Source organism: Sus scrofa, chromosome 18, assembly GCF_054392235.1.
Source record: "Sus scrofa isolate SSC_HxYL_T2T_F1_AM1 chromosome 18, Sscrofa_HxYL_maternal_Yorkshire_Landrace_v2.0, whole genome shotgun sequence".
NCBI lineage: Eukaryota > Metazoa > Chordata > Mammalia > Artiodactyla > Suidae > Sus > Sus scrofa.
In genome coordinates, this window is record NC_139400.1 from 27,166,076 (window position 1) to 27,178,736 (window position 12,661).

At 38.3% G+C, this 12,661-nt stretch overlaps 1 protein-coding gene across 4 annotated transcripts in view; it reads left to right on the forward strand.

Annotated features, from left to right (window-relative positions):
• Positions 1 to 12,661, forward strand: part of COPG2 (COPI coat complex subunit gamma 2) — a 116,894-nt gene that overhangs the window by 61,896 nt on the left and 42,337 nt on the right. For all 4 annotated transcript variants that reach the window (XR_014833145.1, XR_014833146.1, NM_001246238.2 and 1 more), the window contains 6 exon segments: positions 574 to 707; positions 1,670 to 1,737; positions 3,794 to 3,982; positions 9,594 to 9,689; positions 9,974 to 10,217; positions 12,366 to 12,441. Coding sequence is in view for 2 of the 4 variants with exons in the window: in NM_001246238.2 (NP_001233167.1) it covers positions 574 to 707; positions 1,670 to 1,737; positions 3,794 to 3,982; positions 9,594 to 9,689; positions 9,974 to 10,217; positions 12,366 to 12,441 (807 nt within the window). In the remaining 2 variants the exon portion in view is untranslated.

Below are 12,661 nucleotides of genomic sequence, written 5' to 3' on the forward strand. Positions count from 1 at the left end.
TATGAAGATTTAGCTGTTGCTCATGCATAACTATTCCTAGAATTGTTGTAAGCCTTTGGTAATTTCTTTTTTTCTTTGTTTGTTTCTTTCTTTCTTTTTTTTTTTTTTTTTTTTTTTTTTTTTTGTCTTTTTGCCTTTTCTCGGGCCGCTCCCGCAGCACATGGAAGTTCCTAGGCTAGGGGTCCAATCGGAGCTGTAGCCGCTGGCCTATGCCAGAGCCACAGCAACACAGGACCCAAGCCACGTCTGCAACCTACACCACAGCTCGTGGCAATGCTGGATCCTTAACCCACTGAGCAAGGCCAGGGATCGAACCCACAACCTCATGGTTCCTAGTTGGATTCGTTAACCACTGAGCCTCGATGGGAACTCCGGTAATTTCTAGAGTACGGAAAAAGTTGATTTTGAAAATTTACACCAGTATTCTCATTGCTTTTATGGAGGAGTGAATTTTCAGAGAGCCTTCATTCATAATTCCAAAAGTGCTTCTCTTTTTGTCTGCTTTTAACCACTATGCACATTGCCCCTGTTCTTTTTGATATCTAATTATGGCCTTTGTATATTTATTGTCAGCCATGAAAGTCCAGTCTTTGATTTCATTGAGAGCTGCTTGCGAAATAAACATGAAATGGTTATTTATGAAGCTGCTTCAGCTATCATCCATCTTCCTAACTGTAGTGCAAGGGAGTTGGCACCTGCTGTTTCAGGTTAGTTTAATAACTGGCTTTTGTTTATATTCTTATGTTTTTGTTTTAAATTCCATAGGTCAACAGAGTAGGTATTTTTGAACTTTAGCTCTGTATATATAGCCTCTACATTCTGATATCTAGATGACTTAATTTAGTTGTCCTTCATTTAATTTTAGTTGTGCTTCCATGTTCTTGGGTTCCACATCACATGGCTTCAACCACATTGATTCATGATTGGTTGAATCCTCAGATGTAGAACCTGTGGATACCAAGGGCTGACTGTATTATGCCATTTTATAAAAGGGTCTTGAGCATCCCCGGATTTTGTTATCCACCAGGGTTTCTGGAAGGTCCAGTCCCCTGCAGATATGGAGGGGTGATTGTACTTCTTTTTCTGAAATTATCATTTCCCCATATAAAAAACATTTAAGTGTTTAGTTAGAAAACAAGTAATTTTAATGCTTTCAGTTCTCCTTAATAATTAAAAAGCTTATTTATTCTTATAACTATAAATATTCTTTTGAAATTCAAATATTAATGGATATATTAATTTTTTTAGGAAAAAGAATAACGTTATTTCCTATCTTGAAAGTTTTTACAGCTCAACAAAAACTTTTTCTATTTTTGATGATACATTTTTTATGTGAATTTTTTATGCTGTGATTTAATTTCCTTATGAATATTTTGAATATGATTTCTTCATGAATTATATTTTCAGAAATATGCTGTTATAATGGAGTTCCCCCTGTGGCACAGTGGGTAATGATCTGTGGAGGTGCCATTTGATCCCCAGTCCAGTGCAGTGGGCTAAGGATCCCATATTGCTGCAGCTGTAGTGTAGTTGCAGCTCTGGCTCAATTTGATCCCTAGCCTGGGAACTTACATGTGCCTTGGGTGTGGCCACAAAAGAAAAAAGAAAAAAAAGAAATATGCTGTATGATGAAATAAGCGATAGTCACAGTGACCTTTTCTTTTCCTAGTTCTTCAGCTTTTCTGTAGTTCTCCTAAACCAGCTTTGAGATATGCAGCTGTGAGGACCTTGAACAAGGTAGGTGTTCCATTGCTAACTGTTGAATTGTATCTGTGTTTGATTGAGAAACATTTAAATATGAAGCATTTGGCTTTCCGTCCAAGGTTAGTAGATTTGATTACTGGGCTTCGCTTCTGTAACACCTCACTTGTATTTGTGGCCTTAGGTATGGCCATTTTTATCATTATCCAACTGAAGATTCAGTTCTGATGTTTCAGCACTTTATAGTCAAGAGCTAGTATAATGGGCATTAATCATAAGTGGCTGTTTCCATTTAAATTAATTAGAATTAAATAAAATTAAAAATTCAGTTTCTTAGTCCTTCTAGTCACAGTTCATGTGCCCAGTAGCCACCTGTAGTTAGTGACTATCAGACGTTGTAGATATAGAACACTTCTCTCATGGAAAAAGTTCGCGTGGACAGTGCTAGTCTGTGGCAGCACTGTCCAGTAGAAACACTATGGGAGTTACATATGTAATTTTAAATCTTGTTTGTAACCACATTAAAACATTTTTAAATGGTGAGATTAATTTTAATAATGCATTTTATTTACCTTAGTATTTAGAAAAGGTATCAACATATGATCGGTATAAAATTATTAGATATATATTTACCTTCTGTTTTTTCATACTAGGTGTTTGATATCCAGTGTACATTTTACATTTACAGTGTACCTCAATTTGGGAATAGCCACATTTCAAATGCTTAGTAGTCATATGTGGTTGTTGGCTGCCACATTGGACAGCATTAGTCTAGAGGATACAGTGTGGAAACACAGCATGGATTAAATAACTATAAAACATTTTAGGAGTTCCTGTCATGGCTCAGTGGTTAACAAATCCAACTAGGAACCATGAGGTTCGATCCCTGGCCTCGCTCAGTGGGTTAAGGATCCAGCGTTGCTATGAGCTGTGGTGTAGGTCACAGATGTGGCTCGGATCCCGTGTTGCTGAGGCTCTGGTGTAAGGCCAGCAGCTGTAGCTCCGATCAGACCCCTAGCCTGGGAACCTCCATGTGCTGCAGGAGCGGCCCTAGAAAAGGCAAAAAGCCAAAAAAAAGAAAAAAATTAATGAAAGTTTAATATTGTAGAAGACTTGTGTAATGTAGCACATGACCAATTCTAAATTAATTGTATGAATAGTTGTAGGAGAGAGAAGTTTAGAGCAGCCATGGCAGAAGCTTTTATCAAAGAATATGAATTGAATTTAAAGAGTTGCTGTAGGTCCACATTCCTTCATCTGTAATCTTGGGGCTGGATGTATCTCAGAATTCAATATTTTATGAATTTTAGAGAGGTAATATGATGTTATCTCTTATATAACATACAAACCTCTTTGGGCCTGGAGCAGTTAGATGCATTAGACACATTAATATTTCTGCTTTATACATATGACCATCCTTACTAAGGAGAATAAATTAAGACTTAGTTTTACATTAGTTGGTTCATATTTTCCTCTTAAGTGAATGTTGATGCCAATATGTTGCTGAGTTTTCAAAATCGTAGCATTGGAAGGGATTCTATACTGATATTGGGATAGACAAAGAGGTAAACATCATCCGCAAAAGCAGAGCATCAAGAGAATGACAGACATATTTTAGTGACCATGAGCCATCTAGTTTGACTGGAGTTTGCCTGCTTAAAAACAGAAGTGTTTTCTAAGTGATAAGATATTAAATTTAAGTGTCTTTGAGCAGTATTTATCATTCTAGGTCTTATTCTAAGAGATTCTTAACATCTAGTAGAATGGATAACCATGAATGCATGTACTATAAGGAGAAATAGGGCAACTGTAATAAAAGGCAGACTATGATGTTGTTATAAAGGTTATAGGAACCTAGGAAGAGAAAGCATTGTGCTATATACTATGACTAGCAGTTAATCACTTATCAGATGATAATATCATACCTTGTTAATTGGAAACATTCATCTTGAGACAATTACTTTTTAAGCTATATTGTCCCATTTTGATTTTTAAAAGCCATTGACCTTAATTAAAATTTGTTTTGTTTTTTAAAGTTCTGGTCTTTAGCAGTGCAGTTTACTTAATTTCTTTTTTTCTTGCCTTGGACAAGGTGGCAATGAAGCACCCCTCAGCTGTTACTGCCTGCAATTTGGACTTAGAAAACTTGATCACAGACTCAAACAGAAGCATTGCTACCCTGGCCATTACTACACTCCTCAAAACAGGAAGTGAGAGCAGTGTGGACAGGCTTATGAAGCAGATATCATCTTTTGTGTCTGAAATCTCAGATGAGTTCAAGGTAAGAGTTGAAATATGATTATCTTTTCTCCTAGTCTCTGGCCCACCTATTTCTTTTCTTAACAGTGTTTTTGGATGAAGAGAAGTTTTAAATTTTTATGAAATCTAATTTATTAATTATTTCCTTTCTCAGTTATTTCTCTTCATGTCCTCAAAAACTTTTGTCTATTCCCAAGTCTTAAAGATTTTTTTTTTTTTTTTTTTTTTTTGCTTTTTAGGGCCGCACCCGCAGCATTGGGAGGTTCCTAGGCTAGGGGTCCAGTTGGTGTTACAGCTGCTGGCCTATGCCACAGCCACAACAATATCAGATCCGAGCTGTGTCTGTGACCTATGCCACAGCTCACTGCAATGCCGGCTCCTTAACCCACTGAATGAGTCCAGGGATCAAACCCACAACCTCGTGGTTCCCAGTCAGATTTGTCTCTGCTGTGCCACAATGGAAACTCCTTCTTGTGTTTTATTCTAAATGTTTTTATGGTTTTAGCTTTTACATTTTGGTCTGTGATTCAACTTGAACTAATATTTGTGTGTGATAAGTTCAGTTTTTTCCCATACTGATTTCTAGTCATTCAGCATAATTTGTTTAAAACACTTCTCTTTTCCTGTTGGAGTGCCTTGGCCTCTTTGTCCAAAAAGCAGATAACCATGTAATTGTAGGTATATTTCTGGGCTCCATATCATATTCTATAAAACATTTGTCAATCCTATGCCAGTACCACATTGTATAGATTAATGCAGCTTTATGGTACCTCTTAAATATGTGGTCTTCCAACTTTGTCCTTCTGTTTTAATATATTAGTTCCTTTGCATTTCCATATAAAATTTAGAACCAGCTTGTAATTTCTATAAAACAAATCCTGCTAGGATTATGATTGTGAGTGTGTTGAATCTATAATCAGGGGAGAACTGACATTAAGTAATATTTTTCTTCCAGTTCATGAATATGGTCTACCTCTCCCTTTATTTAGGTCTTCTTTAATTTCTTTGGGCAGTGTTTTGTAGCTTTTACTTTAGAGGTCTTGTATGTCTTTTTTATACTTTTTCTATCCCATTTTTGTAATATTTCTATTTCATTGTTTGCTAATTATATATAAAAAATACTTATTTTTTTCACTTACTTTTGCTGAATACCCTTACTGGTTCTAGTAATTGTTTTATAGATTCCTTAGTATTGTCTATGTAAATAATCATACTATCTGTGGATGGAGACAATTGTGCTTCATTTCCAATCCAAATGCCTTTCTTTTTCTTGCCTTATTAAAATACTTAGGACTTCCGTAGCAGTGTTGAATAGGTGATAATGTCAGAGATAATCAAAATAACAATAAATTTCAGTTAGAAAAATTAAAGTAGGAGTTCCCGTCGTGGCGCAGTGGTTAACAAATCCGACTAGGAACCATGAGGTTGCGGGTTCGGTCCCTGCCCTTGCTCAGTGGGTTAACAATCTGGCGTTGCCATGAGCTGTGGTGTAGGTTGCAGACGCGGCTCGGATCCCGCGTTGCTGTGGCTCTGGTGTAGGCCGGTGGCTACAGCTCCGATTGGACCCCTAGCCTGGGAACCTCCATATGCCGCAGGAGCGGCCCAAGAAATGGCAAAAAGACAAAAAAAAAAAAAAGAAAGAAAAATTAATAAGATTTCGTTCTTCATTCTTCTTTAATTCTCAGTCATGAGGTATAGCTGACCCTATTTGCTCTCTTCTTGTATTTATCTACATTTAAGAAACAAACTTAGCCTGTGTATTCATGTTGACATTTTGAACTGTGGGGGAACCTTGGGAGGTTATGAACGTCATTTTGTGGTATACTGTATTGAATGAATCTCCTATGCATGGACATTTAGCTAGTATTTTGTGATTATAAATATGCTGTGGTAGATAATCCTGTGCATATGTTTTCTCAGAATGTTGGAGGTGTGCCCTCAGGGTAAATTCCTAGAAGTTTATCTGCTAGATTGGAGAGTAAATAAAATGTAGTTTTATAGAGGATGTTAAATTCTACCAGCAATGTATAAGAGTGCCAGTTTCCCCATGGCCCCACCAATAGAGTATAATGTATTTTGAAATTTTCCAACCCAATGTGTGGAAAAAGGTATCTCAGTGTGATTTCAATTTGAATTTCTCTTATTATGAAGGAAGTTAAACATCTTTTCATATTTTTAAAGGTCATTTAATATCTTTTTTAATGTAGTCTGCTCATGCCTTTTCCCTATTTTCTATAAGATTTTTGATCTTGTTGGATTCGGTTTGCAAGTATTTTTTGTTGAGGATTTTTGCACCTATGTTCATTAATGACATTGGCTTTTCTTTTCTTGTGGTGTCTGTCTGGTTTTGGTATCAGAACAATGGTGGCCTCATAAAATGAGTTTGGCAGTGTTCCTTCCTTTGCAATTTTTTGGAATAGTTTCAGAAGGATAGGTGTTAAAGCGTCTCTAAATTTTTGATAGAATTTGCTTGTGAAGCCGTCTGGTCCTGGATTTTTGTTTGTTGGAAGTTTTTGGGTTTTTTTTTTTTTTTTTGGCTTTTTGCCTTTTCTAGGGCCACTCCTGCGGCATATGGAGGTTCCCAGGCTAATGGTCTAATCAGAGCTATAGCCGCTGGCCTATGCCAGAGCCACAGCAACGAGGGATCCAAGCCGCGTCTGAGACGGTGTTGGATTTTATCAAAGGCTTTTTAGCCTCTATGGATAGAATCATATGATTTTTATCCTTAGACTCATTAATATTACACCAGAGCTCACGGCAATGCTGGATCCTTAACCCACTGAGCAAGGCCAGGGGTCGAACCCACAACCTCATTGTTCCTAGTTGAATTTGTTAACCACTGAGCCATGACAGGAACTCCCTGTTTGTTGGAAGTTTTTTAATCATAGTTTCAATCTCAGTACTTGTAACCGGGCCGTTCACCTTTTCTATTTTGTGTTGGTTTAGTCTTGGAGGATTGTACTTTTCTAAGAATTTGTCCATTTCTTCCAGGTTGTCTGTTTTATTGGCATATGGTTACTTTATGAACTTTAATATTAACTTGTCTAGCTTCATGAAAATCTCATTGGTATTTTTATGGGAATAACATTAAATTTGTAAGTTAGGGGAGAACAGATATCTTAATCATGTTGAGGTATCCCAATCAAGAACAAGGGATATCTTTTATTCAAGTCTACTTTTGTGCCTTTCAAAAATATTTTATAGTATTTTTTATATTAACTTGGAATTTTTATAAAATTCTTTTTTAAAGTATTTTATCGTGGTTATCGGCATTATAAATCTTTTTTCACTCATTATATCTTCTAACTAGTTTTTATTTATGTAATGAGGAGTACTACTTTTGCATGCTTATTTTATAGTCTCCTACTTTGACGAATTATTTTGTTGAGTTGGTCTTATCGTAGATTCTCTAGGGTTTCCAGGTTATATTATCATATTGTAAATAAATATAATTTTGTTTCTATTTTCCAAATATTATTCTTCTGATTGTTTTCTCGTATCTAATTGCTTTGGCTATGTCTCCAGAATAATGCCAGATAATAGTCCAGATGGTAGCATCCTTTTATTGTTTCTGACCTTAATGTAAATGACTCTTGGCTTCCCTATTAAGTAATATGCTGGCAATAGGATTGAGGTGGGTGTGTGTTTGTGTGTAAAATAGAAGTGTCCATCCATTACTAATTTATTTTTTAAGAATTTTACTAGGAATGGTATTGGATTTTATCAAAGGCTTTTTAGCCTCAATGGATAGAATCATATGATTTTTATCCTTAGACTCATTAATATTAATGAATTATATTAATTTTCTAATGTTGAACCATTCTTGCATTCTTGGTTTGCATTCCATTTCATTCCATTGTATTCCATTCCATCATAACTTATTATTTTCTTTTTTTTTGTCTTTTTTTGTGTGGGTTTTTTTTTTTTTGCCTTTTCTAGGGCCGAACTCCCGGCCTATGGAGGTTCCCAGGCTAGGGGTCTAATTGGAGCTGTAGCTGCTGGCCTACACCAGAGCCACAGCAATGTAGGATCCAAGCCATGTCTGTGACCTACACTACCGCTTATGGCAACGGTGGATCCTTAACCCGCTGAGCGAGACCAGGGATCAAACCTGCAACCTCATGGTTCCTAGTCAGATTCATTAACCACTGAGCCACGAGGGGAACTCCAACTTATTATTTTCTTGCTATCGTGTTAAAGTCTGTTAGCTAATATATCACTTAGAATTTTTGCATCGATATTCATAAATATTTCCATCTGTGATTTTTCTTTTTGCATGTATACCACTTTTATTAGGTTTAGATGGCATTGCTTTATAAAGATCATGGATGTTTTTCCTTCATTTTCTATGCTCTAAAACAACACCTAGAGATTTGGGACTGTCTGGTTGTTAGGAGACAATTCTCCAATCTCCATAAATTTCTTGCATTTCTGTACACCCTGCAAGTTAGGCACTAACTGCCCTTTGCTTCCTGTTATACCAGCTTTGTTTCCTTTGTGCAGTGCAAGACATCTTCCAGCCGCAATATAGGCATCTCCCTCAAAAAGCAAAGGGCAAGTTACCATATAGCCCTAGAAGATACAGATAGTCCTCCCTGTAGAGCAAAAAGCAAACATGCTCATTGCCCAGTATAATAACATTTCCCTTCAGAATAAAGGACTGGCACGCTCACTGCCCAGTGTAAAACATTCAGGTTCCATATCTTGAATTGTCCTGTAAAGCAACCACTGCAGGCTCAAGTATTATTTGGCCCTTTTTGCATTGTCCTGGGCCAAGTGGAGCTCAGGACACTGACCCCCACATGCTCATACCCTGGCTATTGCTTTTGCTGTGAGTAAATAACTGTCTTCATATCTGATCCAGAGTCTGTGTTTTCTTCTAGCATCCATGAAATTGTGGCAGTAGGGTAAAATCTCACACCCTATTCACTTCCTGACACTGACTTTTAAAGTTGTGGTGAAAATCTCCTAGAAACTATCTTGTGCAATAACTCCTTGGTAACTTTGTCTGCTTCTTCTGTGGAAATCAGTCTGTTTAAGATTTTTTTTTTTTTTTTGACTTTTTGACTTTTTGACTTTTCTAGGGCCGCTCCCGCGGCATATGGAGGTTCCCAGGCTAGGGGTCTAGTCGGAGCTGTAGCCACCAGCCTACGCCAGAGCCACAGCAACGCGGGATCCGAGCTGCGTCTGCAACCTACACCACAGCTCACGGCAACGCCAGATCGTTAACCCACTGAGCAAGGGCAGGGACCGAACCCGCAACCTCATGGTTCCTAGTCGGATTTGTTAACCACTGCACCACGACGGGAACTCCTGTTTAAGCTTTTTATGTTTATGTTCACTTGAAAATTTTCATGTGCTTATTTGCTTGGAGCAAAAAGGAATAGCGTCTCTTGAATGCACTTCATTTTTACATTGCTTTTTATTTTCCTTTGAAGTCTCTTTACTTATCTTTCATGAAAATCATTACTGTCATTTTAGTCAGCTATGTGCCTTTTTAGCTTGTGGTAAACAAGTGGAAATGTATGCCTAGTAGCTAAAGTTACAGAGATGAGTGTCCTTTCTGTTTTTCCGTAGGTGGTAGTTGAAAGGCGTTATAAAGGTGAATGTCCTTTTTGTTTGTTTTTCTGCAGGTGGTGGTTGTACAGGCAATTAGCGCTCTCTGTCAGAAATACCCTCGAAAGCACAGTGTCATGATGACGTTCCTCTCCAACATGCTCCGAGATGATGTAGGTGGACTGCTTTTTCATCACGGGAAGTTGCTCCTTAAATTTGTATGCCCTGCTATCTGAAGCAGCTTTCTTTATCATCTCAGCATGCCTCTCAAATAGTCTGCTCAATTCTGTCTTAAGTCCTCCTCCTGCTTTGGCTTTCCCATTTGGAGGAAAAAACACTATTATTTCTTTCTTAAGGGAAGGGAAATGAAATTTGAGTGGTACAGCGTGAGCCTCGGAGTATAAGCACGTCTCCAAAAAGTGTCCTCAGAATGAATGGCAGGTTTCTCTTTTGCCAGGGGGGCTTTGAATATAAGCGGGCCATCGTGGACTGCATCATCAACATTGTGGAAGAAAACCCTGAGAGTAAAGAAGCGGGTCTAGCCCACCTTTGTGAATTCATCGAGGACTGTGAACACACTGTTCTGGCTACTAAGATTCTACACTTGTTGGGCAAAGAGGGCCCCAGAACACCTGTTCCCTCCAAGTATATCCGCTTTATTTTTAATAGGGTCGTACTGGAGAATGAGGCTGTCCGAGCTGGTGAGTCACTGGAACATTCATGACGATATAACTGTCGATCTTGTGAAATGCTTAACTTGGGGTTATAGTGAAATTGGACCTATTTGGTGGTGGGATCTTGGAGCACACTTAGGCCACATGTGGATGCCTCTTTCTTTGTATATGAATTCCCATCATGCTTTCTACCTTATAGCAGAGAAAAACATCCCTTGACTTTCAGTGTGACAAGAAGACTATTTGATGGTGTCATCCATTTTTTCAGAGTTGTGGTTATGACTGTGAAATTTGTCTGTCTCTATAGTTTTTAGGTGACTTTTTAAAACAGGTCTTAGGAATTTTTTTTTTTTCTTCTTACTCCTTCCTCTCTAATTGTTCTTCCCCTTAGCACATGAACAGGTGCAGGTCTCTCCTGTTAGAAATGTCAGCCCTCCTTTGATCCCTTGTCTCTCACTACTGACTATACTTCCCCTGTCAGGTAAACTTGAAGTGGCTATTACTAGCTGCCTCTGTCAACTTACTTTCCATTTTCTCTTCAACTCACTGTGATCTTGCTCGCTCCCTTAAAAATCTTCTGAATCTATTTTTTTAAAAAATTACCTATAAGCTAGTTGAAAGGTCAAGGTAGACACATTAACATTCTTATCCTTGTTCACCTCTCGGTCAGTTTGATGTAGTTGACTAAACACTTTGTGAACCTTTCTTCCCTTGGTTTCCACAGTAGCCTGCATCTTTCCATCACCCCTCAGTCCTACCTACAGAACTTCTCTTCCATTCCTCAGAATATTAATTTTCCTTAGAGGTCTGTCTTCACAACATACGCATTCTTCCTGGGGATCATTTTCAGAGCTCTGCTGATAGGCTTGTGACATTGCAGTTATATCTCTTTCCTGAACCGTATGTCTCTGACTCTTAAGGCACTTCAAATTCAGCTTAAAATTCAAACTATCCCCAACAGAAATCCTCACCTATATCATCCACTCAGTAGCAAAGCTGGAAGCTTATTGTTTTATAACCTTGGTCTGTCAGTTGGCGAAGTTCTGTCAGTTCTGTCTCCAATATATGTTTTTCATTCTCTTTTTTTCCTTGGTTTTCCTGAGTGCTGCATTAAGCTCACATCCATTTCAGATGCCCAACTAATCAGACTGCTTGTAGTCTCACCCATATCCAGTATATTTTCTACACTCTGCTGCCAAAATGGTCGTTGCATACAAAATCTGCTTACAGACGTAGTGTAGCAACTCTGCCACAGATACACAGATCCATCCTGTATTTAACGCCTGCTAATAATGACTTTTGAGGTTAAACCATAATCTGGTGGTGGTGGTGGTGGTGGTGGTGGTGGTTTACCTCTAGACTCTTACTTGTCTGCTTCTGCTTTCCAGCCAGTGTCCAGTGCTTCCGTCTTCCTCAGCTGTGTCCAGTTCCAGGACTAGACCACATTTTCTTCTCTGGGCTGAGGGCCTTGATACTTTTTATTCTCTCTGCCTCACATACTCTTTTCCTGCCTTTTCCCTCTGGCTAACTCTACTTGTTCTTCAAACTTTAGCTCAAGTAATAAGTGTCAGCATCTTGTCTGTCTTCTTCACCAATTCTGACTCAGGTTCCTTTCTCTACTCACATAGTGTCCTGGATATGGTTTGGCCATGGACTTACTGTGCTGTGTTGTAACTGCCTCTTTACTCAGGTGTCTTTCCCATTGCCTTGCCCACATCTTCTTGAGGTCAGGGACCATGTCTTTCATCTTTCTACTCCTAGCACCTAGCACAATTCCTGACAGAAGGTAAGTGAGCAGTAAGTCTTTGTTGATACAATGAATTTTAGTAATAGAGGGTTTTTTTGGTTTGCTTTAATGCATGGGGCTGGTTGTTTGAGATCAGAGCCTAATTAATCAGTGTGGTATAAAAAGAGACTGGAGGATAGCTCATATAAGAAATACATACAATCCTTTTTCCTATTGGATGGAGGGTTTTCCTATTCAGAGCTCTCTCGGGCCCGTTGATTTCTATTTGTGCTTAAATGGATCAAGGAAATAAGATCAAGAAACACAATAAAACAGTAAGTTTATTCCCACTGAACATGGGGTAACTCCTCTATATTTTGGTTTGAATGATTACTGCTTAACTCTGAGAAGTCTGTATTTATATTGTTTCATTTTATGCTTCATTATAGCTGCTGTGAGTGCTTTGGCTAAATTTGGGGCTCAAAATGAGAATCTTCTCCCAAGCATCCTAGTACTCTTACAAAGGTAATGAAACGAATGTCTTTAAAAAAAAAAATAAGAAGAAAGCCATGTGGCTGAATAGAGAATTCTTCATTGTACCATATCAAAACGCATTGCAAGGCCTGGAGTTTCCGTCCTGGTGCAGCGTAAATGAATCTGACTAGGAATCCTGAGGTTTTGGGTTCAATCCCTGGCCTTGCTCAGTGGGTTAAGGATCCGGTGTTGCTATGAGCTGTGGTGTAGG